The sequence below is a fragment of the Elephas maximus genome, chromosome 21, assembly GCF_024166365.1.
Source record: "Elephas maximus indicus isolate mEleMax1 chromosome 21, mEleMax1 primary haplotype, whole genome shotgun sequence".
NCBI lineage: Eukaryota > Metazoa > Chordata > Mammalia > Proboscidea > Elephantidae > Elephas > Elephas maximus.
In genome coordinates, this window is record NC_064839.1 from 55134236 (window position 1) to 55161310 (window position 27075).

General features: G+C 48.7%; 3 protein-coding genes across 3 annotated transcripts; all 3 read right to left on the reverse strand.

Annotated features, from left to right (window-relative positions):
• Positions 1-151: 151 nt before the first annotated feature.
• LOC126064724 (5-hydroxyisourate hydrolase-like) lies at positions 152-1699 on the reverse strand. Its single transcript, XM_049863942.1, has 3 exons — positions 1561-1699; positions 662-794; positions 152-241 (listed from the first exon to the last, which is right to left on the reverse strand). Exons 1-3 carry the CDS (start codon positions 1689-1691, stop codon positions 152-154), a joined length of 354 nt encoding a protein of 117 aa, XP_049719899.1. The 5' UTR covers positions 1692-1699.
• Positions 1700-5440: 3741 nt separating this feature from the next.
• Positions 5441-9645, reverse strand: LOC126064722 (cadherin-1-like). The gene is made up of 5 exons (XM_049863940.1): positions 9501-9645; positions 8094-8171; positions 7891-8004; positions 7635-7790; positions 5441-6381 (listed from the first exon to the last, which is right to left on the reverse strand). The coding sequence occupies exons 1-5, from the start codon at positions 9576-9578 to the stop codon at positions 6229-6231; spliced, it is 579 nt and encodes a 192-aa protein (XP_049719897.1). The 5' UTR covers positions 9579-9645; the 3' UTR covers positions 5441-6228.
• Positions 9646-11681: 2036 nt separating this feature from the next.
• On the reverse strand, positions 11682-21823 carry PRDM7 (PR/SET domain 7). Its single transcript, XM_049863778.1, is given in 6 exon segments — positions 11682-11867; positions 19951-20144; positions 20462-20707; positions 20710-20739; positions 20911-21012; positions 21670-21823. Coding segments are annotated over 6 exon segments (912 nt in total).
• Positions 21824-27075: the final 5252 nt, after the last annotated feature.

Below are 27075 nucleotides of genomic sequence, written 5' to 3' on the forward strand. Positions count from 1 at the left end.
CATCAGCCCAACGGGAAGGATAGCTGGAGTTGCCAGCCTGACTTTATTGACACCTGCTGAAACCTTGCGGGTGTTGGGGGGAAGCAGGCAGCTCAGAACCTTCTACAGGAAGTGGGGACCTACTCTGTGGCAGCCCCTCGTCATGCAGCCCCTAGCTCCCACGGTAGGTGGTGTAGGACCATGGACTCAGGAGCAGGGGCACGTGGAACCTCTGCGTCTCATTGGTGACGGTGAAGACCACCTGAGAGGAAGTAGAGACCCCTGAGGGAATGAGGCCCAGCACGGCCCCAATGCCTAGCAGAACTGAGCTGAGGGGGGCAGGTCTTCTAGGAAGAAAGGGGTCCTATGGGGTCTATGACTCAAAAGATGACTTGAAAAAGGTTGATGCTTTGAGGGTGGCTTCCAGTGAAGGGAGAGGTGGCTCAGATGACAACCTCAGCCTACAAATGGCTGAGTCACACTAGCCTGGCCCCCCCAAAGCCTGACCCAGGGGCAGGCCGGGTACAGGCGTGACCTCATAAAGCCTAATGAAGCCACAGGTCCACAGATCCTTCTAGGACCTCAAAGCAGGTGACTGCACCCATCCCCACACCCAGGAGAGTGGGGGGTGGCACCAATCTGCCCATGTGTGGATGGTGGCTGGCTGGGCCACCTCCCTCACCTCCACGTAGGGGTAGAAGCTCTCCTGCCCCTGCTTCCAGTAGCCCTCGGTGTCAAAGAACAGCTTGTAGGTGCCTCCCTTCATCTGGCCTGGCTCCAGGAGCCCAGGGCAGCGGCCCTCTGTGTTGGTGTAGCTGCGGAGAGGACAGAGGGGACTGGACAAGGAGCTCTTGCCCGGCTCTTCCTGGGGTCTGCACTCCCACTGGTCCCAGCCTGCCTCAGCTGCAGACGGCCCTGGGCCTGGGTTCCTGGGGGAGCTCAGGGACACCGCTGTGCCACCTGGTTTAATATTAGAAAAGGCAGAACACAGAGTAGCAAAAAAGAACCTGACCTACTCCAACAGCAATAATCATTTTATATTTGGTATATATTTTTCCACCTTTCTCTGTACATAAGAATACGTTTGTCTATAAACTTTTTAACATAAAATGGATTGTACTATTATACTGTTTTATAATCTGTGTCTTTCACTTCAGATATTGTGTGTCACTTTCTAGATGGCGATGTTTCCAACATCCGAGCATTTGTGTCTGAGTGACATGACCCCTTGTTGGGGCTCTGGGGGCACCACCATTGTGCATGGGGTGGAAATGGGCCTTCTAGACCCACTTTGGCCCTTAACTGACCCAGCCCCTCCTGGGGCTGGGTCCTGCTGGGCATGGCCATCAGGAAGGCTGAGACCCATGCCCCCACCCCAGCGGGTCTGGATCGAGGAGGTTGCAGCTATAGCACATGCTAGGCGCAGACCTACCCTCCTTCTCTGGTGAGGAACAGGCGCAGGGGATCAGGAAGGGGGTTTGGGCTGGGTCAGTCCTTCAGCTGCCTGGGTCCTTTACCTGCCAGGCCTCGCCCTAAGTATGTGGTCTGGGATTGATGTCCTGCCTGAGGGCCCCTCCCTACCTTTTCCTCAGCTCCATCCACTGCTGGCCTTGGCCCTCCAGCCTGGAAAGACTGAGGGAGAGGCCCCGGGCTGGCAGCCCCGAGGTGGTATCCAGTACGTGTGTGGTCAGTGGGCTGCTGGGGGGCTCCATGCCGCTGCCCTGGGTAGCCGGTAGTTGGAGTCCTGTCCCTGTGTCCTCACTGGCCTGATGGGACAACAATCCTCTGGGCAGAGTCCTCTCCTCCCCAAACTGCACCCAGCTTCAGGGGTGGGCAGAGGGCAAGAACGACTCCAATGGTGTTAACACCCACTGGCCTGTCCCCCATGTACCCCCATGAAGCTGGGCCTGACCACCCCCATGGGGTCCCCACTTCCCTCTCATCTGCACCGAGAGGGTCCTGGCAGCTCTCCTTGCTCTCCCAGTCTACTCGTTCCTTCATGGGTCACCGCGGGCGCAACGAGTCGAGGGGACAGGCACCCCCAACGCCCAAGCCTGGCCTCTCACCTCCGAGGCGCCCAAGTGCCCCTGGAGCCGCCGTAACCGTGAGGCAGCTCCTGAGGTCATGGCCTCGGCCTCCGCTCGGTCCCCTGGCCTGGCCATCGACAGGTCCCTTCCTGAGCCAGCCCCCGCCCTGCCCCGCCCCTTCCGACGGAGGATCCTGAGGGTCCCGGGGCACCCTCGACGAGAGCGGGACACACAACCTGGACACACCTGCGGCTGCCAAGGAGGCTCCTCTCGGGGCGGAAGCGGAGTCGCAGGACTGGCGGGGCGGGGCGGGGGCGTGGCCAGGCGGGACCACCCTCCCACCTCGATCCCGCCCCCACCCCGCCCCTTCGCTCTCTCCCAGGGAGGTCGGCCGGGCACGCACTGACAGGACGCGGGGTTGGGGCAGCGCAGGGTGGGGTGGGGGACCCAGCGTGGGGGACCCAGAATGAGAGTGGGTGGCGCTCACGGGTCGGTCTCTGCCAGGAGGCCCAGAGTTAATGTTGGGTTTTTCTTTCCTGGGACGGTCGAGATTTTGATAGGAGCCCCTGGGGGACAGGTAACTGTTGGATTCTGATTCGGCCCTGGCAGGCCAAGTGACCTGCCTCAGTTTCCTCGTCTGTAAAATGGGTTGGTGAGTGGCTTCCATGGGACAAGATGAAGCTTTCCGGGCTGCTTTTCTCTCTCCCTGTTGGGTTACCTGTCCCTCCTCTTACCTCCCCAGCCCCCTCCCAACACTGTACTGACAAGAAAAAAAAAAAAAAGTTGCCATTGAGTCTGCTTCCACTCCTGGGCTCCCCCTCCCCCCGCCATGCGTCAGAGTAGTACTGCACTCCATAGAGTTGTAAGTGGCTGATTTTTTGGAAGTAGATGGTTAGGTTTTTTTTTGAGGCACCACTTGGGTGGACTTGAACCTCCAGCATTTTGTTTAGCAGTCAAGCACACCCTTTGCACCACCCAGGGACTCCTAGGCATGAGTAGTCACTAAGTAAATATTTGTTAACTGGATGGACACAATAAACAGTATGTTAAGAAAAAAAAATTTTTTTTTTTCTTATGGAGAGTCCGAAAGCAGAGAGGAGAGAGAGAGAGCGCCAGCTAAGTGTATCCTGGGCTCCTTGGTTCCCAGGCTGTTCCTTCATGAGGCTCAGTAGCACACTGAACCCTTGTTTTTCCCGACACCATTTCTTTATCATAAAATCCCCTCTGTCCTTAACTCGCTCGAGCCCTCCCTTGTGGGTCCCCAGAGTAAGAAACAACAGCTCATTCCTGTGATGTGAACCTGGGGACTCAGGTTATTCTTAACGAGCTGGAACCAGAGTGGCTCCTGGCCAAGGGCAGAGCCCTTTCCTCTCCCCCTACCCAGCAACACTCAGCCCTTGGCCCAAGTTGGCCCACAGACTCTGTACTGTTACCTACTGGCTGCAGACATAGCTCACCTACCCCCACTGGGCACTGGTCAGTGGTGTTAAAGGCCCCTGCTGGTTCTGACAGGCACAAGGTTGAGGACCACTGTCCTGAATCACGAATGGCCCTGTTACCAACGCACAGCGATTTTGGCTGCAGGGGATGCACTGAGCCTTGTGGACTTACCTCTGTGCAGACTGTGATGACCACCCTGGCTATCGTTGCTAGGCCAAAACCTTGCAGGTCTGTTGCTTGAACCGTCAGGGTGTATGTGGGCATGATCTGTGGACCAAGCACACAAAGGTGCTTGTACTGGGGTTATTGGTGGGGGTTTTGGCCACTGGTCCATGGCTGCAGGCACATCTTGGGCCCCACAGTTACAGCGGTCATCATCAGTGGCTGGAAACCCTGTAGGCACTCACAGAAAGGTGGCTGTCCCCACCTCAGATAGCCACTCACTCATCATTCTCCACAGAGGCAAATTCAGATATCTCTTCCCAACCAGACGTGTCGGCCGGGGTTGGGATCTGAGTGGTACATCCAAGTCCCAGCACCAGACCTCGGGGGTCTGGGGACCCTGTAGCTACTGGTGCAGCACTCCCAGGGACTCAGGAAGAGTTTTTCTATTCTCATTGAAGACACTGTCTGATTCCGTGGGAGGCAGGCTGGCTCATTTTCCTGTTAAGTGGAGTCATGTGTATGCAATTTCTTATTTTACTTCAGAGACACCTTAGTACTGGAGATGCCCAGTGCTTCCAGTCAGCCTGGCACTCTAGGACAGCCCTCTAAGGGGTGCCTGGGCTGATAGGTCAGTGTCCTTTCTGATGGATCTATGTCTGTTCTGATTGGCCAGTGTGTGTTCTGATTGTCAGCACCTATTCTGATTGGTCAGTGTGTATTCTGATTGGCCAGTGTCTGTTTCAATTGGTCGGTGCTTGGTCTGATTGGTCAGTGTCTGTTCTGACTATTTGGGCTTCTATTCTGTTTGGTCAGCACCTGTTCTGATTGGCCAGTGTCAGTTGTGACTGGTCAGTGCCTATACTGATTGGTTAGTACCTGTTCTGATTGGCTGAGTATCTGTTCTGATGGGTCAGTGTTTGTTCTGATGGGTTTGTGTCTGCTCTGATTATTCAGGTGTCTGTTCTGATTGGCTGGTGGCTGTGCCTTCCCAGCAGGAACAGATGTATGTTTGACCACACCACCCTCGGGGTCCACCAGCCCCTGACCTCTCGGTCCAGCCCAGAAGCCAGCACCGTGATGACCCCTGTATCCCGACTGATGGTGAACGTTTTGGCACAAGGCAAAGAGGGCTTTTGGCTGAGGATAGAGTAAACGATGGCTGCGTTGTTGGTGTTCAGGTTGTCGTCGGCGTCAGTGGCTGTGACTTGTAGCACGGAAGTTCCCGCAAGGATGGAGAGCAGTGATTATCACAGCAGCCAGCAGCCAACCCGGTGATGCACATTAGCACGTAACTCTGAAACTGAACGCGTTTTCTATCCGTCTGCCAACTATACGAATTATAAAGCTGCTTAGCCAGTTATACAAGTTCTAGTTCAAGTAATTCATCTGATTATGACAGCACTTTCCAAAGCGTTGATTTCTTAGAAATCTTTAGGGCTCCTTTAGACATAGCTAATTTTTAACACTATGGAGGACCCTCTCCCGTGTTAAAATGTTTTAAAGGCTGGGGACCTTGTTGGGGGATGAAGGGAGATTGATGGAGATTCATATCTCGCCTTTCACTGTTCCATCGTCACCACCCTCCCCCACACCCACACCAGGGAGTCCTGTCTGGCCACTAGGAGCACAAATGGAGGGGAAGAGGCAGGTCGGCAGCTGCCAGAACGAAGCGCCTTCACCAAGGGAGCCTGAAACGTTCCTGTGTGGGTCAGCCAGAGGCAGTTGCTGCTGGCTGGTGAGGCACTGGGAGTAGAAAAGAGGGAGAATGCATCAACGGCAGCTAGTGGCTCACATTCTACAACTATTATTGAGTAAATCAATTAGGAGAAAGGAAGCACCCATCAGAGTGTCATTTGCCTTGTAATTTTCAGTGTCGTGTTATTTTCAGCCCCAGAGAACTGGGACCTCAGTGTCTGCCCCAAAACTGTTGGGTAGGGAGTCCGGGGATCTTAGTTATTCGGAACATGATGTCACACCAACAGGTGCGTCAGAGAAAAACTGTCCATCTTCAGCTGCTGGGAGGAGAGCCGTCAGCAGCCAGGTTTGCAAGCATGATACTCCTCCTGACTTTCCCACAAAAGCCGACTGGACCAGGGTGGCCCCTGAGCCGAAAGCGGGAACCAGAGTCCTGCTTTCAGGAATGCGAACTGGGAAATGTGAAGGCATGGAAGCTGAAGCCACAGGATGAAGCAGCTCTGGGGTCAATCGTGAGGTGAAGAAGGGGCTCAGAGGGTGTGAGGAAGGCCGGTTATGGAGACCAAGAAACTCTCAGTCACAGCATAGGAGCTGCGTGCAGGCCAATGGCCAGGATCTCCTGGGGCCCCAAAGGACCGGTTTGCTTTTGTCCAATTTGCCAATCTCCGTGTGACCCTGTCTGCCTGATGGCCCTCCCCACCCCCACTTACCTGAACAAGGCTGGGAGGGTCTCCAGTGCTTGTAATCAAAAGCCTCACATGGACCCAGGGCTGCTCTCCCAACCTTGAAGCTGAGACTGTCACCTGCTGGGTGGCTCAGCCACTACCCACCCCCTAGAACCCTCTGGTATTTATGCTTTAGTTTCTCAGAATTTTCATATTTCCCTGATATTACCACCAGTGTCACTAATCCCCCCATCATTCTAACAACCTGGGTGGTCTCCTTCCATCACAGACCCCTCAAAGACCTCCTGGGTGAATTTGGGGCTGTTGTCATTCTGGTCTGTTACTGTGATCACGATCTCTATTGGGTCCTCAATGGCATTCCCGTTGGAAGATGTGGCGTGGAGGAAGAGCTGCAAAACAGTGATGGGGGAGTGGGTGGGGAGGGATCAGCCTCGCAGGGGCTCAGGAGACATTTGGCACCTCCAGCTTCCTGTGGCTGGAGGATAGCATGTGGGCCACCCTTGGTGGGGACAATTTATCATGCACTACTGCTGCCGGATGGGCCTCGAGAGACCCACTTCCTACAATCTCCAATCCCAGAGCCACCAGAGGTGCTGAGAAGACCCTGCTTCTCCACCATGGGAATATTCACTCCAGGGCTGGTATGTGTCCATTTCTCCCCATCTTCCCGCTTTTCCATATAAGGCGCTTCATCCATGTTCCCTTAGCTCCCAACCTCCCTTGCAGCTGGGAGTGTCCACATGGCCAAATTCCCAAGGAAGGTCCAGGAGAGCTGATGTGTACAATTTATGCTTCACTTGCTCCTCCTGTCCTGGGCCTCCTCTTCCCCTCCCTCCCCCTTTCCCCCATCCCTTCTCTTTCACCCCTTCAAGTGTGGATTTTGGAGCTGGCAATGAACTTGCTTTGAGCCGTGTCCAGGGGAGGAACTGGTCCCTGAATAGACTCACTCAACAGAGTTGAGGCTTTATTTAGGCCAATCCCACAGTCTCAGACTAACTTGGAGGATTGCTGGTAACAACAGCTAAGTACTTCACATGCATTAACCCATGTAGTCCTTCCAACAAGAGGAAACTGAGGCTCAGCTCAGATGAGGACCACACCAGGCCTGTGACCGCAGCTGCTCAGCTCTGGAGCCTACATTCAACATTTGGAGATTGTCTAGAATGTTCCTCATCTTGCCACTGTTCCAGCTTAGAGTCACAAGATCTGCAAGTTCTCTCCGCTCTGCCACTTTCACCCCCACACCCTTAACTGTGCTGCCAGCACCCCCAGAGCTGGTATTATTACCTATTGGCATTATTGATTGGTAGAAGCAATAATAGCAGTAACGATGTTGCACTCGTATCAATCTTTCTTTCCGCTCAGCAGCTTGTGTGCAGCACCTCATCGCACCCTCACCGAAGACTGTGCACTACACACCCCCATCTCTCCTTTCACGGACATGGATTGAGGCTTGGCAAGGCTAGGTAACTTGTCCATGATTATAGAGCTATTTAAAAACTCGGCGTGCCCTTTTATAAACATCACAGGTGCTCAAAAAATCTTTCATAAGTAACTGCCAAAATCAAAGGGCTGCCTGGACATCGAGAAAATTGAACAGCGCCCCTCTCACCAGCACCCCTGAAGCCATCGAGACACTCACAGTATAGTGGGAGATTTCTTCTCTGTCCAGGGGCCCTGTCACCTGCAGCCATCCTGTCTCCCTCTGGATAATAAACACACCGCGAGGAGGCTGGTCAGCCCCAGGGCCATCGATGCTGTAGAAAACCTTGACTTCTCTCTCCTTGGTGGATTTGACCTGAAGGCAACACAGAAACAGCCAGGCAGAGGACAACTGGCATCAGGTCTACATTCCTCTCCTTGGAGCCCCTGGAAGTACCCAGAAGCCCCTCCCGTACCTTAACCAGGTTCTTGGGAAATGGGCCTCTTTCATTCTCAGGGCAGCTGATGGGAGGGATCACCCAGTCTCTCTTCTGCCTCCTGATACTGAGGGGGGAGTCAGGGAGCGTGCCCTGGAGGTACAGAAGGTAAGGGCATGAGGCATGGGCTGCACAGGCCACCGTCCACTGTCCACCAAGGCCCACGCACATGCAGTACTCACCTCCAAGGGCATCAGCATCAACCCCAGCTCCTGTGGCTTCTCAGGAGCCTCATCTGAAGGGGCCACGTGGGCAAAAAGCTACAAAACCAGCAAGATGGGAGTCTCAGGGGGTGCATTTGGGACAAGGACTTGTAGGAGTGGATCCTCCACTCCCCATGAAATAGCTGGGCCCCTTTCCCCCCTTCATGGCCTCAAAGGTTTCCCAAACACCTCCCTCGGAAGAGGGAGGGTGGAGGTGGAGTCTCACCTTTTCACCAAGTTCAGGGAATCTGAGAATTGTCTTGAGCCCTGAGTGATTAAACATATTGCATAACTAAATCTGTGCCAAGACCTGGCATTCAAGCTTTCTGGAAACAACCTCCATGTCCAACAAAACCTATTGTTGTTGAGTTGATTCTGACTCACGGCAACCCCATGTGACAGCAGAATTGCTCCATAGGGTTTTCAAGGCTGTGACCTTTCAGAAGTAGATTGCCAGGGCTTTCTTCCATGGCACCGTTGGGTAGATTTAAATAACCAATCTTTCCATTAGTAGTTGAGTGCAAACCATTTGCACCATCCAGGGACTCCACTGTCCAACAACAGAGGTTGGTTAAACAAGCCACCTCACGACCCAGTACTATGTAACTGAGAGCTGGAAGGAAGGAGCCGTGATACTTTGTAAAGGGAAAAAGGCAGGTGACAAAACAAAACAGGAGGCTCAATATGCTAGATTTTGTTAAAGAGAAATGTATACCCATGTGTGTGTGCGTGTGTCTGCATGCATATGTGTGCGAGTGTGTTTGTGATGAACAGAGCCTCTAGCTTTCTGTGTTACTACACGTTCCCTGTGGATCACAGAACCATGGATGGTTTTTAACTTATATACTCTCTGAACTTCTTTTCCCTGCACAACCACGTAGGATTAGAAAGAAAAACAAACAACGTAAGTATACCAGCTTGCAAAAAGTGTTTACCTGTGTATTTCAAAACGCCATAAGGCTTCCTCTGAGTGAGATTAACAGAATCTTGCTTTTCTTCCCATGACTAATTTTTAAAACTCTCTTCAGTAAATTCCAAGACAATACTCCATCTTTCCCGTGCACATGTTTCCTAACCGCACTTGTCCGTGGTGGGCCAGGCCACGTCTTGAAGCAGGTCAGGCCGTGGCAGGGTTGGGTTTAGAAGGTGGCATCAGAGGCGGCAGACCCCTCACTCCAAAAAGCGCCCCCCAGAGCCTGGGCTGGAGTCGAGCCAGACAGGGCAGAGTCCAGAGGTTGAGGTAAGATTGGCCAAGTTTCAAATTTGCCCTCTTGTGCTGCTTGGCCCCAGTGAGGCTTCCCCCACCCGGCTGCCTGCAGGGGGCTCTGTGTGCTGGGGTCCAGTTGAGAGGCCTCCACCTGCCAGCCATGCCGCAGCTACCCTTACCTGGGCTGCAGACAGGCAGAACAGGAGGCAGGCTGGCCCGGCCATCGCTGTGGAGCCACTGTGGTCACAGAGGCACATGCGGGAGGCAGCTGGCAGCACTGGCCTTGTCCGTCAGAGCTGATGTCCTGTTTGTCCAAGGATTATCAATCTCTCCTCCTCTGTGGGCAGCAATGTGGGAGGTGGAGTGGCAGAAAGCCATCATGAAGGCCACCTGGTGTCATGGGGACATTCCTGAGGACAGTGGCCTCACTGTAGTTCTGCTTCCTGGAAAGACCATGGACTGTGGTGTCTGGCAGCACCTCCTCTGGTCTGTCTGTCTGTCCTCCCTCAATTGCTACAAAGTTATTTGGTTCACCACATACATGTCTGTGGTGCATGTACTGGGCCCTGGGCTGGCAGGTATCCTCCCCACTCCCCCAGCCCATGGCCTTGCAGGACCTGAACCTCTCTGAGCCTCAGGCTTGTGAAATTGGGATAATCTTGTGGGTTTAAATGCGTTAATGTGCGTAAAGCTGTTGGTGGGGGGCAGCCCAGTTTCCCCCATCCCAACTTGGGGTCTCACATCGTGGGGAGTTCAGGTGCTTGTCGATCAACAAACCTCCTGCTGCCTGAGCTGTCCTCTCCCTTTCTGCAGCCTCACCAAGACCTGGGGCTCAAAGAACCCGTTCCCACTGCCCGGCCTCCACAGTCAGCAGAGGGACAGACCTAAAATCTCCATATTTTAAAAGTCATCTTGCACGTGGAAAAATAAAAACAAATAAAATTAAAATTAAAGAGCAATACAGGGTGACATAAGCTAAATAAAACGAGTGTAAGCTGTGTCCCCCCCCCCCATTCCTTGCATAACTTTGAATATGATTTCTGGATTCAGTACATCCAGACACTTGCTTTATCCCTACCGAGCTCAGGGATGCTGGGGTTGGGGTTAGAGGGGAGAGTGTGTGGGGCCTAGCACCGTGCACTCCCCATGGGAGCTGCCTTTATTGTGGAAGAGGAGAATTTTGGCCTCTGAGAGAGTGTGCCTGAGAGGGGGCCCCCAGAGGAAGGGGTGGCTCCTCTCCAGCCCCCACACACCCCACCTGCCACTTGGGGCTCCAGCAGACTGAACTCTGCTAATAAAACCAGCAGATCACGACTGAGCTCACCCAGGGCTGATAGAAGACTTGTAGGGCCACATATGGGCAGCCCGTGTCCTGGTCCTGACCATACCTGGACTGATTGGGCCAGGCATCAGCTATGGGACCTTACCACCAACAACATCCTGTCTGTGCTATGGGGACAAACACGTTTCTCTCTAGGGTAAGTTAAAAGACACCATAAAGAGAAGAAATAGCATGAAGCAATGAGTGAATGAATGAATGAAGCAACTAGATTTAGAACAAAAGGCTGAATTTCCTCAAGAGAAACTTGTTTGAGAAGGCCCTGTACCCTTCTGAGCCATAAATGTGGGCACGCTGTTCTTTGATTCCTGTTTTCTAGATTCTCATGCAGACACTGCCCATCAGCTGCCAAGGGGAGGCTAAGATTCCTGTCCTGTCACTGTCCCACACCAAGCCCTGGTCTTGGGTCGGGCTACTGGGGGTTTCACTCACAGTTCAAGTATGTACTGAGTGCCTGCAATGGCCATGCACGGCCTCAGGAGTTTGCTCTCTAACTTCTCAGGAAGGCTGAGTTTGCAAGGTGGTGTGTGACGAAACTGTCTACTATGGAGGGTTAGAGAAGCAACAGAGGGGCCTGAGATGAGGAGGGTGGGAGCACTGTGGATGGAGAGACTAGTAAGTGCGAAGTCCTGAACCAGTTTGTAACCGAAGGCAGTGGGCTGACTGGGAAGGGCCTGCAGACTTGGGGGCTAGGTTTGTAAATAGGAGAGACACATTTAGAGTTAAGGAGTCCCGTCCCCCCCATCCCCACACCTTTGAATTAAGAAGAATTTCAAACACACAGAGAAGGTGGGATCATACAATGATCACGGGTCACTCACCGTGAGATTCACTGTGTTAACATTGCTCCATGTTTGCTTTATCTGTCTCTCTTTCCATCCACACCTCTATCTTTATTAGTTTTCTATTGTTGTTGTGTAACAAATACCACAAACTTAGTGGCTTAAAACAGCACATGTTGTCTCGAAGTGTCTATGGTCAGGGGTGAAGCATGGTATGACTGGGGTCTCATGGGCTGCAATCAAGATGTTGGCCAGGCTCTGTTCTCATCTGGAGGCTCATCTAGGGGGATTCCACTTCCAAACTCACTCAGGTTGTTGGCACAGTTCATCTTCTTGTGGTTGTAGGGCTGTGGTTCCCATTTTCTTGCTGCCTGAAGGTGGCTCTCAGCTCCTAGAGGCCCTGCTGTCCACTGCTCCATGGCCCTCTGTGGGAAATTCACATATCTGTGGCTTCTTCAGGGCCAGTGGGCTAATCTCTAACTCCAGTCTTTTAAGACTGAGTCTTCTACAATGTGGTGTAATAATGGGAGTGATGTCTTGTCACCTTTACCATATTCTATTGGTTACAAGCAGATTACAGGTTCTGTCCCCACTCAAGGGGAGGGATCACATGGGGTGTGACTCATGGGAGGATCACCCTAGCATGTGTCTGCCCCACTCAACTCACCCATCCACCTGCCTCCCCACTGTCTACCTCTCTCTGCACACACTCTCTCTCTAGCTCAACTATTTGAAAGTTGTAAATATCATGCTTCCTCCTTAAATCCCTAAGGAATTTTCTCCTACTTATCCAGTAGCATTATCATATCTAGGAAAAACATGTATAATTTTTTTTATTGTACTTTAGATGAAGGTTTACAGAGCAAATTCATAATTCATAATTCAATAATTAACACACATATTGTTTTGTGACATTGGTTGCCAATCCCACGACATGTCAACACTCTCCCCTTCTCGACTTTGGGTTCCCCATTACCAGCTTTCCTGTCCCTTCCTGCCTTCTCGTCCTTGCCCCTGGGCTGGTGTGCTCTTATAGTCTCATTTTGTTTTATGGGCCTGTCTAATCTGGCTGGAGGGTGAACTTCATGAGTGAATTCAGTACTGAGTTAAAAGGGTGTCCAGAGGCCATGCTCTCAGGCTTTCCTCATTCTCTATCAGACCAGTGAGTCTGGTCTTTTTTTGTGAGTTATAATTTTCTTCTACATTTTTCTCTAGCTAAAACATGTATAATTTAACGCTGTTGGCCACAAATGTCTTTTGTGGTCTCTTTTTTCTCCACAGTAGGATCTAGGCCACTCTTGGTTGTTTGTCTCTCTTGTCTCAGGCTGAGCAGTCTTTCTGATTGTCTTTAGACATTGACTCTGTGAAGAGCCCAGGCCAGTTGACCCACATCTGAGTTTGTCTATTTCTTTTCCTTGTGGTGTTTTTAATTCACTTCTCCATCCCTGTGTTTCCTATAAAGTAGATATTTGATTCAAAGGCTTGATTAGATTTGGCTTAAACAACTTCGGAAAGAAAATTCCATAGATAAAGCTGAAGTGCCCTGAATGTATCATGCCAGGCAGTGCCTAGGAAGCGCGCTGCCCCCATTCAGCATGTGGAGGGTGGCCTGAGGGGCTGGAGGGTCCAGGGAGGAGCCGCCTCAGGCCCAAGTCTTGGGGGCGCAGCCCTGCTTTAGGGGTTTCCACAGCCTTCCCAGATCAGGAAGCTCCTCCTTGGATCTGCAGGCCCTCAGCGTGTTATTTTACCTGTGTATTTTAATGATGGTTATCGTACTAAATTTGTTTTGGCTAATATTTTTTGCTATGCCATATTTGTTTTTGATAACTTTCTCTATCCTTTGGCTTTTCAACCTTTAAATATGTCCTTATGTTTTAGATGCTTCTCTCTTGTTAACAGCATGGCTAAATTTGCTTCTAGTTGATTCAGACAATCTCTGTCTCAGTCTCTTGGTTTAGTCATTCATCTTTATGGTGGCTTGGTGATTTATTTGCAATTACTCCATCTTTCGCACTGTTTTTCCTGTATTTTCTATCCTTCCGTGGCTTCTTTTGGATTCACTGATTTTTTTTTTTTAAATAAAATTTCCCTTTCTATTTTACTTCAAACTTTTATTCCTTTAGCAGGTAACCTTTACATTTCAATAGGCATAAAACAAAAACAAACCCACACCTGTTGCCATCGAGCTGATTTCGACTCATAGTGACCCTATAGACAGAGTACAACTGCCCCATAGAGTTTCCAAGGAGCTCCTGGTGGGTTAGAACTGCTGACCTTTTGGTTAGTAGCCATAGAATTTAACTACTACACCACCAGGGTTTCCAGCTTCAACAGGCATACTGGATTTAAATTCTAAAGTTCATCAGAATCTCCAGGCCTTTCCTAACTAAAACATGGACTTTAGAACACTTTAAATACAGATAAGCCCCTTCCAAACCAGCATGTTTTTGTTGGCCAATATTTTTTTAGTTGTAACTTGTTTGTTTAATCACCCGGACCACATTTGATTAGATTTCTCCTCTTATTCAGCAGTTTCTTTGTTTACCCTTCTTTCTGGTAACTTAGACCTGCCTTTGGGATCATTTTCCTCTTTCTTTCTAAGACATAAAGTTTCGTGAGTATTTGCTGGGCCTGAAACTGTCTTATTTTGTCTTGGTTCTTTTTTTCTAAATTTTATTTATTTTGTTGTATTTGTTGAGAATATACACAGCAAACATATACCAATTCAAGTTTCTACATGTACAATTTTGTCTTGATTCTCTAATAGCTGTGTAATACCAGAAAGACGGTTGTATTTTCTTAGCAATTTTAATGTATTATTCTACTTTTTCTGGCCCCTTGGTTGCTCTGCAGAAGTCTGCAGTCAGCCTTGTTGTCCCTTTGTGGTATTTTCTCTCTGTCTGCTTTGAAGCTCACCTCTTTGCAGTTTCAGTAAAGTGTGCCTTGGTTTATGTTTCCTTTTTTAATTTATCCTGTTGGACATTCATTGCACTTCCTGAATCTGAGGAGTTGTATTTTATCAGTTTTGTGTTTTTTCTCACTCTGGTTTCAGTGCCCTCTTCATTTTTCGTTCTTGGGAGAGTTTTTTCTTTTCTTGTGAGCTCAGCTTTTCATTTCAAAGGTATTTGTTATGTCCAATAAGTGGGTGATATGTTTTAGGTTGATTTTTGGGGAAGTGTCGTCTAGCCTTGTCGATGGAATTGGCAGTCATCTGTAGTCTTTTAAATACTCTGCAGGGTGGCTGTTTGGTTTTTTATATACATAGTATGCCTTAAAGCTGAATAGTTTGTTCTTGTTCTTCCATGTCATAGTGTTGTTGTTGCTGTTAGTTGCCATCAAGTCGATTCCCAATCATGGTGACCCTCTGTGTGCAGAGTAGAACTGCTCCATAGAACTTTTAAGGCCGTGACCCTTTCAGAAGTAGATTGCCAGACCTTTCTTCTGAGGTGCCTCTGGGTGGGTTCAAACCACCAGCATTTCAGCTCATAGTTGAGCCCTTAAACATTTGTACCACCTAGGGTTTCCTATCATAGAATGAGAGTGGTAGAATTAGAATGAATTTTAGGTTGCTACCTTCTTGGCACTCATTTTAAGGACGAAAAACTGGACAAGAAAAACATTGTCACACCCTCTCTCCCAGACCTTCAAAACTCCCCACCTTCCCGTATTATTCCTTTGCCAATAACATCTGCAGAGAGCATCCCACCTGCTTTACACTCAAACCAGAGACCAGAAAGCCAGGCACCCTCAAATCATCCAAAATTTCACCATGATTTAGTTTCTAAGATTTTGCTTTATTTTTCCTCTTTCAAAATAAAAGTGTAGCTCTGTCAGGGATAGTGTTGGTTGGATTGGTGAAAGAGAATGGACCCTTCTGCCTTTCATCCTTAGTTATTAGAACAAGGAAGAGAGTTAGCGAAGAAAGACCATCACAAAGCATATAAAGTTCATAAAATGAAGCTTTCTTTCTTCCAGTCAAAAAAGTAACCTTCCAGTTCCCAAAAACCAAACCCATTGCTGTCGAGTCAATTCCAACTCATAGCGACCCTACAGGACAGACCAGAGCTGCTCTAGGGAGTTTCCAAGGCTATAAATCTTTATGGAAGCCAATTGCCACAGTTTTCTCCAGCAAAGCGGTTGATGGGTTTGAACCGCCAACATTTTGGTTAGTAGCCAAGCACTTAACCACTGCACCACCAGGGCTCCTTCCAGTTCCCAAAGGAAGGTATATTAATTTCTCGAGGCTGTCGTAACAAATTACCATGCACTGGGTGGCTTAAAACAACAAGAATTTATCCCCTCGTGGTTCTGGAGTCTATAAGCCTGATGTCAAGGTGTCAGCAGGACCTCACTCCCTCTGAAGGCTCTAGGGGAGGATCCATCATTGTCTCTCCCAGCTTCTGGTGGCCCCAGGCTTGCGGCTGCATCACTCCAATATCTGCCTCTGTCTTCACATAGCTTTCTTATTTCTTCTCTGTGTCTCTCCTTCGTCTGTCTCTGTTATAAGGGCACTGGTCATTGGCTTTAGGGCCCACCCAGTTAATCCAGATGATCTCAGCTTGAGACCCTTAAATTAATTACATCTCCAAAGACTCTGTTCCAAATAAGGTCACATTCACGTGTATGGGGGGTTAGGACCTGAACATATTTTTGGGGGGGACACAAATGAACACACAACTGCAGGGTAGATGTGGGGGGATGTGAGAAGCAAAGTCAGTGTCATGAGGATTCTGTTGAGCCCCCCTCCTGTCTGCACCCTCAGGATATAGGGTGCCTGGATGCAGGCAGGAGAACTGCTGTGCTGTGCTGTGCTGGCAACCCCTGCTGTGCTGTGCTGTGCTGGCAACCGTGCGGGCGGTGCAGTGTGGGGAGCGTTGTCTCTAGAGAAGGATGTTTCTCCTCCTGCAGCGGCCCTCGGGGCCCTCTACTGACCAAGTTTAGCATCTCGCCAGCTGCCAAAGGAAAAACACTTGATCCATTTTTACCTTTTCACAGAGCTGGCAACAAGGATGAATTTGGAGCTGAGAGGCAGAGAGTTGAAAACTGTCACACCGAGCCCCCCATTGTGCCCCCAGGGGTTCAGGGCAGAGTGGGCCATAGCCTGGGAGGGCTGGGCATTCATTCTGCAAGAGCTTGGGTGGTTGAGGCCTGGTTTGGGGCCCCGCCAGGGAGACTTAGCCCTGGGGAGGGGCAGTGAGGGGCTGTGGAGGTGGGGCTGATGGCCTGGTCTGGGCAGGGCCAAGGGTTCTGAGGCCCTGAAGAGAGGGCAGATGGAACACAGCCAAGGGGATGGGCCTGGGGTTGGTGTCCTGGGAGAAGTGCAGTTCAGGGGTCCTGGGGGGCCGCTGAGCCCTGAGAACTGAAGAACTATGTATCCAGGTGGTTCAGGAAAAAGTAGCCATTAGATGAAGACACACCTTCCAGGAGACCAGGGGGCTTCCTTCTCCAAGTGACAGACTGCCCCAATCTCTCTCCCCAGGCCCAGATTAGATTCTCCAATCATTTAACCAGTCTTTAGACTTGACCTTTTCAGGGGCTGAACTTCTGTGGAAATCTGGGCTGAGAGTGTGAGCGCTCTGTGCCTTCTCTGGTGAGGGAATGAGGTGTGTGGCCTGGGCTGCAACTCTGTGTGGAGGCAGCATTGACTACAACAAAAGGTTATGACACCACTAGAGAGGATTAGTTGCAAAAGAAGAGTTGGTGACACCTTGACTACTTCAGGGACCCTCCAAGCTTTTCTTCCTTATCCCTTGACACAAAAGCGGATTATCTGTTTACTCAATTACTTCTGCTCTCCTTACACTCTTGGGGAGTGTAAGTGGTCAGCAGACTTGCTCTGAAGCCCCTCAGAGCTGGGGATGTGGAGTTGTGTCGTGTCTGCATTTCTTTCTCCTGGGTCTAATGAGGTTTGACTTAGCGCTAAAGCCTCGCCCACTCTCCTTGCAGACATAGGACTTCTCCCCTGAGTGTTGCCCTCTGGTGTTTAATGAGGCTTGACTTATCACCAAAGCCTCTCCTACCCTCCCTGCAGACATAGGGCTTCTCCCGTGAGTGTGCTCTCTGGTGTATAATGAGGCCTGACTATACACTAAAGCCTCACCCACGCTCTCCACACCTGATTTTGCAATTCTTGAGCTTTCTACCCCTAGGAATAATTTCCCTGTACCTCAGGATTCACTTTCAGGCCTGGGCTGGGCTCTGTCTCCATCATTCTGTTACCCTCCCTAGAGCACACCATTTGCCCTTTGGGTAGGCTGGAGAAGGCCCTTGAAGTCACCTCTTGCCTTATATTTTCAAACATGGGTTTGGACCTGTCTCCTGTCTGTTGACCTTCTGCTTTGTCAGTTCAGGTTGCTTTGCTCACAGTGCTGCTGCTTCTGATCCCCTGGATGGGGGTCCTCTGGTTGGAGATGTTTTCTTTCTGGTGTTTCTGGGGAGAACTGAGAGGGGTGGTTGTGCTTCATGTGTAGGCTGAGGAATTTCTCACTGGAGAAGGCCAGAGGGCAGGAGGGGCATGGATGGGCCTCTGGCTTTGGTTCTGCTGGAAGAGAAAGTTTTCAGTCAGAGTTGAAGCAGACAAGACTGCCTGGCCGTCTGCTTTGTCTCATGGAAAGACCTTCCGTAATCACTGGTAGTGTGTTTACAACACAGGATCTGTCTCTGCAAAGTCCTCCTTTACAGGCCTACTTTTCACTCCATTTTTATTCATTACATCTTTGTCAGCAATCCAGAAACCCATATCAAGGCCCTTCTCTACATTTCAGCCATACTAGGGGCCTTCAAGTAGGAATCAGAGGAAGCCTTGCCCTTGACCTAGCTGAAACCGCAGTGGTCTTTCCCACACTTCACAGGCATCTTCTGTCAGTTCTCAGACGTGGTGTCTGTGCTATTTCTTTCTACTGAGAGACACTGCTCTTGATGACCTAGGTGGAAAACTCCCTAGAGGCCTTCCCTATGAAGGGGGAAGGATCCACTGAGTCAGAAGCCCTAGGCCTGGAGGTCCCCACGTGAGAAGACAGTGTGGAGCAGTGGTTACAGAGTGTGTGTGTGACCAAAGATGTGTTTAAACGAGGACTACTTGCCTGGCTCTCTATCAGGCCGTGGGACTCGGGTGTGAACAAGACAGGGCCGGCCCAGACCTGCTGACTAAAGGACACTGTGTTCTGCTGACTGGCGTCTCTCTCAGTTTTCCAGAATTTTAAAATGAAAACTTGTCCTTTCTCAGGCCACACACCTCCTGTTCATACTTGATTTATTTTACTCAGCCTGATCCCAGCAGTAACACGGTAGGAAGTCCTGTTTCAAATTATACCTCATTTCGACTTCTCGTACCGTCTTGACTCCTACCTTAGCCCACAGCCCTCTTCCCTGGACACTGAAAGCCCTGAGTGGGTTCTCCACCACACCTTTATTCCAAAGATTAACCGAAGCATCGTCTTAGCACAGAGAGCTTGTCATCCCCCAGCGGAAAATCCCCAGTGGTCTCCATCACACTCAGGACGAACCTTGATGTTGTAGTGTGAATCACTGGCCCTACTTTTCCACGCTTCCGTGTGTCTCTCTGACCTCAACTGTGACCCCTCTGCTCCCCTCACCCACTTTTTCCTCAGGGGTCTCCTGGCTGATCCTCAAACACTCAGATTCTTTCCTCCCTCAGATAGTTGCATATATGGCTCCCCCGACCTAAGCCTTCCGCCCACAGGTATTTGCACATCTCACTTTACCTTCTCCTGAGGACTCTGAGGGAGGTCCTCCTGACCCCTTTGTGGCACCCACCCTTCCTCCACACTCTACCCTCTCCCTGGATCGAGTTTCTGCACAGCACTAATCACTGTCTGGTGTGATACACGCGTGTGCATATTCACTGTCTGGTGTGAAACACGTGTACACGTTCACTGTTTGGTGTGACACACGTGTGCATGTTCACTGCCTGGTGTGACACACACGTGTGCATGTTCACTGCCTGGCGTGATACAGATGTGTGCATGTTCACTGTCTGGTATGATACACGTGTATGCATGTATTCTGTATGTTGATGTTCTTTCTCCTTCCTGTCACCTGCTCCAGAGCAGTTATTCTGATGTCTTGCTTGATGTCTCTTTCCAGTTCCTGGGGCCCCGTATAGCACAGACCAGGAGCTCACATGACGATTAATTGAAATAATGAATGGATGAATGATAGCATATGAGTATTTTTTAGAAATACGGAGGAAGTTAAGAAGACAGAGCTAAAAGGGCCACAAGAACTGCCTTGGTGGGGATTGGCCAGTGCCTGATAACTTGTTTTTGCCTCTAGCACTGTGTGCTTTTATACATTTTGTGCCTGAAGTATTAATATAATCAGGACAAATATGTGAAAAGTTACAAACATTGTTCCAAAGTAAAAGGCATATTCATTTCTGAAGCATCTGATTTGAATTTCACTGACTTTAGATGGATTCTAGTCTACTTATGGTTTGGATCATGAAAATATGCCAGGAAAAGCATCCCAGCGCCCTCCTGTCCCTACAGTGAACTCTTTCTTCCCCCTGTTGTCCCACTTGATTCCCAGCTCCTGGCCGCACTCATCCCTGTACCAGACCAGCAGTTGACAGCCAGGCCAGACGGCATAGCAGGTCTGGTAGAAGATCTGCCTGTGGTACTGGAAGAACACCAGGTTCTGCTCCTTTTCGTCCTGGGTGCCATTCACATACCCGAGGTTGACTGGATGGGAGAGAACGACTGGCGGTGAGTGCCCACGATGGTCGAGGCCTGGTCCCGCTCCCTCCTGAAGTTGTATGCCATGATGCTGCCCACTCCCTCACTGCTCCTCACAGGGGCCTTCTCTTCCCATCTCAGCCTCATTTGTGATGTCACCTGAATTCCTCTCCCCTAGCCCTGCTCACAGTGATCAGCCGGTAGAGAGTGCTCCTCAACCATGTTCCAAAACCCAGTTCCAGACTTAACCTCCACTTTGATTGGCCATAAAAACTGTGAGCTGCAGCATCTCCAAACTCTAAATTAATTTATGTGGTGGGTGCCTCTCACTAGCCAGGAGTAGCCGCTGTTGTCTACCGCCTCATCTTCTATCACCTGGCCCTCACAGGGACTGAAGGGCAGGCCCAGCAGCAGCTCAAATGCCTTGTTCCATAGTCGGAGCCAAGCCTTGGAAATGCTGGATGGTCTAGTTCTCAGCCCAGAGGACGGAGTGAGGGCCAAGTGATTAGGGTGCCCGCTGTCTGTGGTACTGTCCTTTACAAATGTTGGGACCCCATGAGATTCACAGTGTCGATGAAGAAATTCTGACACTTCTCCCAATCTGGAGGAGGGAACAGTAGGGATTAGGATGCAGGGTAGAACATATTCCTGGACCTTGAGAACAGGAGCAGAAAGAGCCCAGACCTCAATTCTGGACTCCAAGTCATTAGCGAAGGGAACTGTTTTGGGACCAGGACCTAAGCCTTCTGCTGGGGGCAGCAGGGTCACTTACAAAGGTAGTCATCATCCTGGGGCTAGCTGATCTCCTGGTATACGAGGCCCTTTCTTTCTCAGAAGCTGTACATTTTCACTTCAACCCCCTTTCTCCTGTGCTCTAAGGTGGAGAAGATTTGTGGGCGAGTTGGTGTGGTGTACCGTGTGAGTCCCTGCCTTGTCAGAAAACATGAGGCCCCTCATCAAATCATCACGGTCCTTCTACAGACTCTAGTGTCCCCATTACTGTCAGTCCAGAGACCAAGACTCCGCACACGCTAACTACGGATGCTCAACCCAACTTTAGGTTCTGGCTCCTGCTGTTATCAGGTTTAACTTCCCAACCTTTCTACTTAAAAGGGGTTGGTCACGCATTTGCTCATTCTGAAAATATTTGTTGAGGGCATATTATGTGTTAGGCATTGAGCAATGGCAAAAACACTGCAGAAAGTTTGGTCCCTAACATCACAGAGGGATTTATGGGACTCCCGGCATGTGTCAACTCCTTTATATGTAATTTAATGCTTTCAAACAATATATGAGGTCTGTATTTTTATCCTTATTTTACAGACTAGGAAACTGGACCTGAGAGAATTTTGAAGATTTGCTCATGCTTAGTTTTTCTGCATGGATTATAACCCAAGTCTGTGACTTTGAAGTTAATTACATTCAATATAGCAACCCACTTGTGGTCTCTGCTTAAATCTAATGCAAAGACCATGCTCATCAACCTTTCTAGAGGAGCTGGAGGGACTAGTCCCAAATTATTTGCTCTTACCTGGCTTCTGTCTCGAGTGCTCATCAGAGGTACTTGCTTTTCCAGGAGGCAACACTAACTTCTGGGCCTGTTCTGAGCCAGCTCTGCTCAGCATAATTGACGTTCCTGACAAGTTCTTCAAGCTAGATTCATTACTTCGTGGCACCCTGAGCATTCCCTTTAATGTGAGAGCCATATATTAAAAGACAACAAGCATTTTTTAGTGCTTCAGGACTTGACTTTGCCTCATACGTGACCTTAACTAGAGCTTCAACAACTCTGAGGCACCTGGGGAGCCTGAGGACTCAGGGAAGATGAAGGGTCTGGTGGGTAGTGAATCCCTGACCAGGACCCATGCCTTCAGGCTTTTTCTCTTTGACTTTCTCTCAAATGTTTCTGTGTAAGTGTGAGTGAGGGAAGGAGAAGGCTTGGGGAGAATAGCTGAGAATTGACAAGGACTGTGATAGAAAGTGTGGGTCTTATAGAAAGAGGGAATCTTAGATAAACCAGGGGACATTTGATGGGAGATAAAATGCAGAAAAACACAAAGGGGACAAAACACACTGGAAATGAGAACGATGGAGCAGTGTGACTGGGAAGAGAACAGACATGGCTCTAGACAACAGAGATGGTGATGCTAAAAGTTGAAAATTGCCACATCCTGAAAAGAATGTTTGACTTTGGAGTTAGAAAACACTGGAATATTGGAAATAAATTAGTTGGTTCCTGTACCAATTCTGCTAAGTAAGGATGTACCATTAGCTAATTCTCTTGATCTTTCTTTTAGTTTCCTTAGGCATAAATGGGCATACATCCTAATTCTTAAGGTTAGAGTGAACATTAAATGCAGTGATATTCATCGAAGTGTTTTGTGAGTTATTGAATACAGTATAAATATGATATTATTCTTTCTTTCACAGCTGTGCTATAAAATTCACCTCTTCAACCATCTCCAAAATTGGTATCGAACTCACAGATATCATTTTCAGCATTCCTTAACCCTCTTACTCATAGTTTAATTTGCAAATGTGCAGTCACTCATTCAGAAAACATTCAGGGGTTTCTCGGGGGCCTGAGACTTCTGAAATGAATCAGATATGAAGCAGGCTCCCCAAGAGTTCTCAGTGCAGAGGGGCTGGTGGCTAAGCAGAGGATTCAAAGCACAGAGCCTGGAGGAGGGAGCCGTTACTTCTTCCTATAGGAATGAGCCTTTGAAATCAGTTGGAGAAGAATGAGTTTCTACTGAATAATGTGTATCAGACAGAAATTCTTAAATCACTCTCTTATTCATCTTCTCAACCATCACCCTGAAGCTTCTCAAGGCTGGGAGCTGCTTTCTCTTCTTAAGTGGAAGGCCCTGAGGGTGGGAACTTCTCTCCTTCTTCTGCTGGGACCAATCCGCCATATAAACTGCCCTTATATTTGCACGTGATGGAATGACAAGGAAACCAGGTATAAGTAACCTTCCCTTAGTCAGGGTCTTAGAGTGACAACCACTTTAGCATAGCAGAGAAGGACTGAGGTTTGAATTGTCAGCTGGACCTTGGAGGAGACAGCCTGAGCTTTATAAATATGTGCAATTTTTTAAATTGTACTTTAGATGAGTGTTTCTAGAGCTAGTTTCTCATTAAATAGTTAGTACACATATTGTTTTATGACATCGGTTAACAACTCCATGATATGTCAACACTCCCTTCTCAACCTTGGGTTCCCAGCTTTCCTGTCCCCTACTGCCTTCTAGTCCTTGCCCCAGGGCAGGTATGCCCCTTTAGTCTCATTTGTTTTTTTTTTTAATTTTTATTAGGCTTCAAGTGAACATTTACCATTCCAATCAGTCTGTGACATGTAGGTTTACATACATCTTACTCCCTTCTCCCACTTGCTCTCCCCCTATTGAGTCAGCCCTTACAGTCTCTCGTTTCGTGCCAATTTTGCCATCTTCCCTCTCTCTCTATTTTCCCATCCCCTCTCCAGTCAAGAGTTGCCTACACACTCTCCCGTGTCCACCTGATTTAATTAGCTCACTCTTCATCAGCATCTCTCTCCCCCCAACTGACCAGTCCTTTTCATGCCTGATGATTTGTCTTCGGGGATGGTTCCTGTCCTGTGCCATCAGAAGTTCTGGGGAGCATTGTCTCTGGGATTCCTCTAGTCGCAATCATACCATTAAGTGTGGTCTTTTAGTGAGAATTTGGGGTCTCATTTGTTTTATGGGCCTGTCTTATCTTTGAATGAAGGGTGAACCTCAGGAGGGACTTCATTACTGAGCTAAAAGTGTGTCTGGGGGCCATACTCTCAGGGTTTCTCCAGTCTCAGGCCAATAAGTCTGGTCCTTTTTTGTTGAGTTAGATAGAACTCTGTTCTACATTCTTCTCCAGCTCTGTCTGGAACTCTCTATTGTGATCACTGTCAGAGCAGTCAGTGGTGGTAGCCAGGCAACATCTAGTTGTACTGGACTCAGTCTGGTGGAAGCCATGGCAGATGTGGTCCATTAGTCCTTTGGACTAATCTTTCCCGTGTCTTTAGTTTTCTTCATTCGTCCATGCTTCCGAAGGGGTGAGGCCAGTGGAGTATCTTAGATGGCCACTCACAGGCTTTTAAGACCCCAGACACTACTCGCCAAAGTAGAATGTAGAATATTTTCTTTATAAACTATGTTATTCCAGTTGAGTTAGATGTTCCCCGAGACCATGGTCCCCACAGCCCTCAGCCCAGTTATTCGGTCCCTTAGGAAGTTAGGATGTGTCTATGGAGTTTCCATAAATATGTGCAAATTTTAATAAGCAAGTAACCGTTTTGGATTAAACTCTACCTTCACTGGTATTGTGATCTCAGGTGTGTAACTGAACATGTCTGCACGTCATTTTCTTCATAAAATGGTGATCACTAAAATACATACCATATAGGCTTGTTTGTGGCAAGGGTGATTTGAAAATGATTTCTGCAATATCATTAATTAAAGACTATGCTTATATTGGAGTCCCTGGGTGGCATAAATGATTAAGCTCTTGGCTACATACGAACTGAAAGGTTGGAGGTCCGAATCCACCCAGAGGCATCTTGGATGAAAGGCCTGGCAATCCACTTCTGAAGGTTACATTAATTGAAAACCTTATGAAGCACCGTTCTATTCTGTCACACATGGGGTTGTGATGAGTCAGAATAGGCTCAATGGCAACTGTTTTTTGTTTTTTAATATTTCTATTGAAGTGTCAACTAATCAGTGTCTTTAAATTAAAAAAAATAGATAAAATCTCATTTTTCTGTTATCCTATGTTCTTAAATTATCTATTAAATGATATGGTTTAAGAGAGTTTATTTATGTAAAGTACTTAAAGTCTCAAATACTGTGGAAATAAAACAAGTGATAGCTATTACTATTGCTGTCATTACTATTAAGATGGTGATAGTGTCGGTCTGTGTGCCGGAGCGATCAGGAGAGGCTGGCAGCAGTCATGGGGCTCTATACATTCTCCTGCTCTTACCTGAGTATGTATGGCTCCACGTGAAAGGTGTTTTCATCTATAGGACACCCAGATACATGCCTGGTGTTTACTGCTCCACTCTGGAGGCCACCCAAGGAGGTTTGACTAAAAGATGAAGAGAAATCGTAATTCATTTTGCCTGGTGAATGTTTCCAAACTTTGGAGATGCTCACGTAGGAACAGAGAATCATGAACCAGAGCGTGGATAGTCCAAGGATTATCCAAGGGTGATTTGAAAATGGTTTTTGCAGTACCGTTAATTAGTACCTAACTGGTTTCTTAAAGTGTTTTAAACCTCATCTCTTGTTCATCTTATGTACATAAAGTATTTTTATATTTATTCAAAAATTTAATTAACAGGGTTGGGGATTTTAACTGGGTCCAGATAGAGATGTGTGATAAACCTTGAGGAATAGGTTTATCTATGAAGGCTCTCTCTCCGTGTCAACCTGGACAAGCCGGCATTCGGTTTCACCTCACACATTACTTTCATGAGCCTAAAATACCTGAAATCCATAGATGGGAATCACAGATCTTTAACTCAACTTGATCTTTCCAGTTTCGGCTGATTGATTGAGCCCTGATCCCTCGAAATACTGCTGGCCTTACCTTGCTGCCTAGGTGTCTGTTCCTCATTGGAATCCTCATCTGGGCTTTTATGGCCTGCATGCAGTGACACGCGAAAGCTGGGTGAGAGGCTCTGAGACCTGGAAAGAAAAAAAATCTTTGTCTTCAGAGGGACAAGCTAGGAGGAAGAAGGAAGGGCAGTGGCTCAGTGGATGGGCTGGGAGAGCATAGCATGGACAAAAGAGAACCAACCTTCCCTCCAGGTCTCCTTGCATGTAGGAGAGAGTCACAAGAGTGCAGAGGCTGAGACCTGTTTGTACGATCCCCAGCTCTATGCACCCAGCACCTCCTGCTACCTGTAGTGACCAATGCCTTGTAGTTCATTTTCAGGTTCCTGTAGCAGAGTTTCTCCCACTCTCCCATCTCCACATACCCTTCCTTGGAGAAGTATATGAAAATGTCTCTGAAAGCATCCTTGGCCTAGAGAAATGACACAGCCCTGCAATGGCTTACTAGTACGGGGTACACATCCAGAAGGCCTGTCCCTCCACCTGGGTAGGGAACAGTTGGGGGACAATGACTCTCCCTCCATTTTGCCTCCTGATGAACCGAGTGGACACTGGGCATCTTCTGTGGTTGTTGTTAGGTGCCATGGGGTCAATTCCGACTCACAGAGACCCTGTGTACCACAGAATGAAACACTGCCCGGTCCTGCACCATGTTCACAACTGTTGTTAGCCTTGAGCCCATCATTGCAGCCACTGCGTCAATCCATGTCTTTGAGGGTCTTCCTCTTTTCAACTGACCCTGTGCTTTACCGAGCATAATGACCTTCTCCAGGGACTGATGGAAGTCTCGCCATCTTTGCTTCTAAGGAGCATTCTGGTTGTACTTCTTCCAAGACAGATTCATTTGTTCTTTTGGCAGTCCATGGTGTATTCAATATTCGTCACCAACACCACAACTCAAAGGCATCAATTCTTCTTCGGTCTTCCTTATTCATTGTTCAGCTTTCACATGCCTATGATGTGATTGAAAATGCCATGTTTTGGGTCAGGCCCACTTTAGTCTTCAAGGTGACATCTTTGCTTTTCCACACTTTCAAGAGGTCCTTTATAGCAGATTTGCCCAATGCAATGGATCTTTTGATTTCTTGACTGCTGCTTCCAGGAGTGTTGATTGTGGATCCAAGCAAAAAGAAATCCTTGGCAACTTCAACCTTTTCTCTGTTTATCGTGATGTTTCTTATTGGTCCAGTTGTGAGGATTTTTGTTTTCTTAATGTTGAGGTGCAATCCATACTGAAGGCTGTGGTCTTTGATCTTCATCAGTAAGTGCTTCAAGTTCTCTTCACTTCCAGCAAGCAAGGTGGTGTC

Coding starts and splice junctions, on each gene's coding strand:
- LOC126064724 (XM_049863942.1), bottom strand. CDS start 1,691: ATGGAGCCCCCCAGCAGCCCACTGACCACACACGTACTGGATACCACC. Junction 795..1,560: donor TGGATGGAGCTGAGGAAAAG/GTAGGGAGGGGC, acceptor TCCTCTCCGCAG/CTACACCAACACAGAGGGCC. Junction 242..661: donor GCTTCTACCCCTACGTGGAG/GTGAGGGAGGTG, acceptor ACTTCCTCTCAG/GTGGTCTTCACCGTCACCAA.
- LOC126064722 (XM_049863940.1), bottom strand. CDS start 9,578: ATGTGCCTCTGTGACCACAGTGGCTCCACAGCGATGGCCGGGCCAGCC. Junction 8,005..8,093: donor TGATGCTGATGCCCTTGGAG/GTGAGTACTGCA, acceptor CTGTACCTCCAG/GGCACGCTCCCTGACTCCCC. Junction 6,382..7,634: donor AAGAAATCTCCCACTATACT/GTGAGTGTCTCG, acceptor ACTGTTTTGCAG/CTCTTCCTCCACGCCACATC.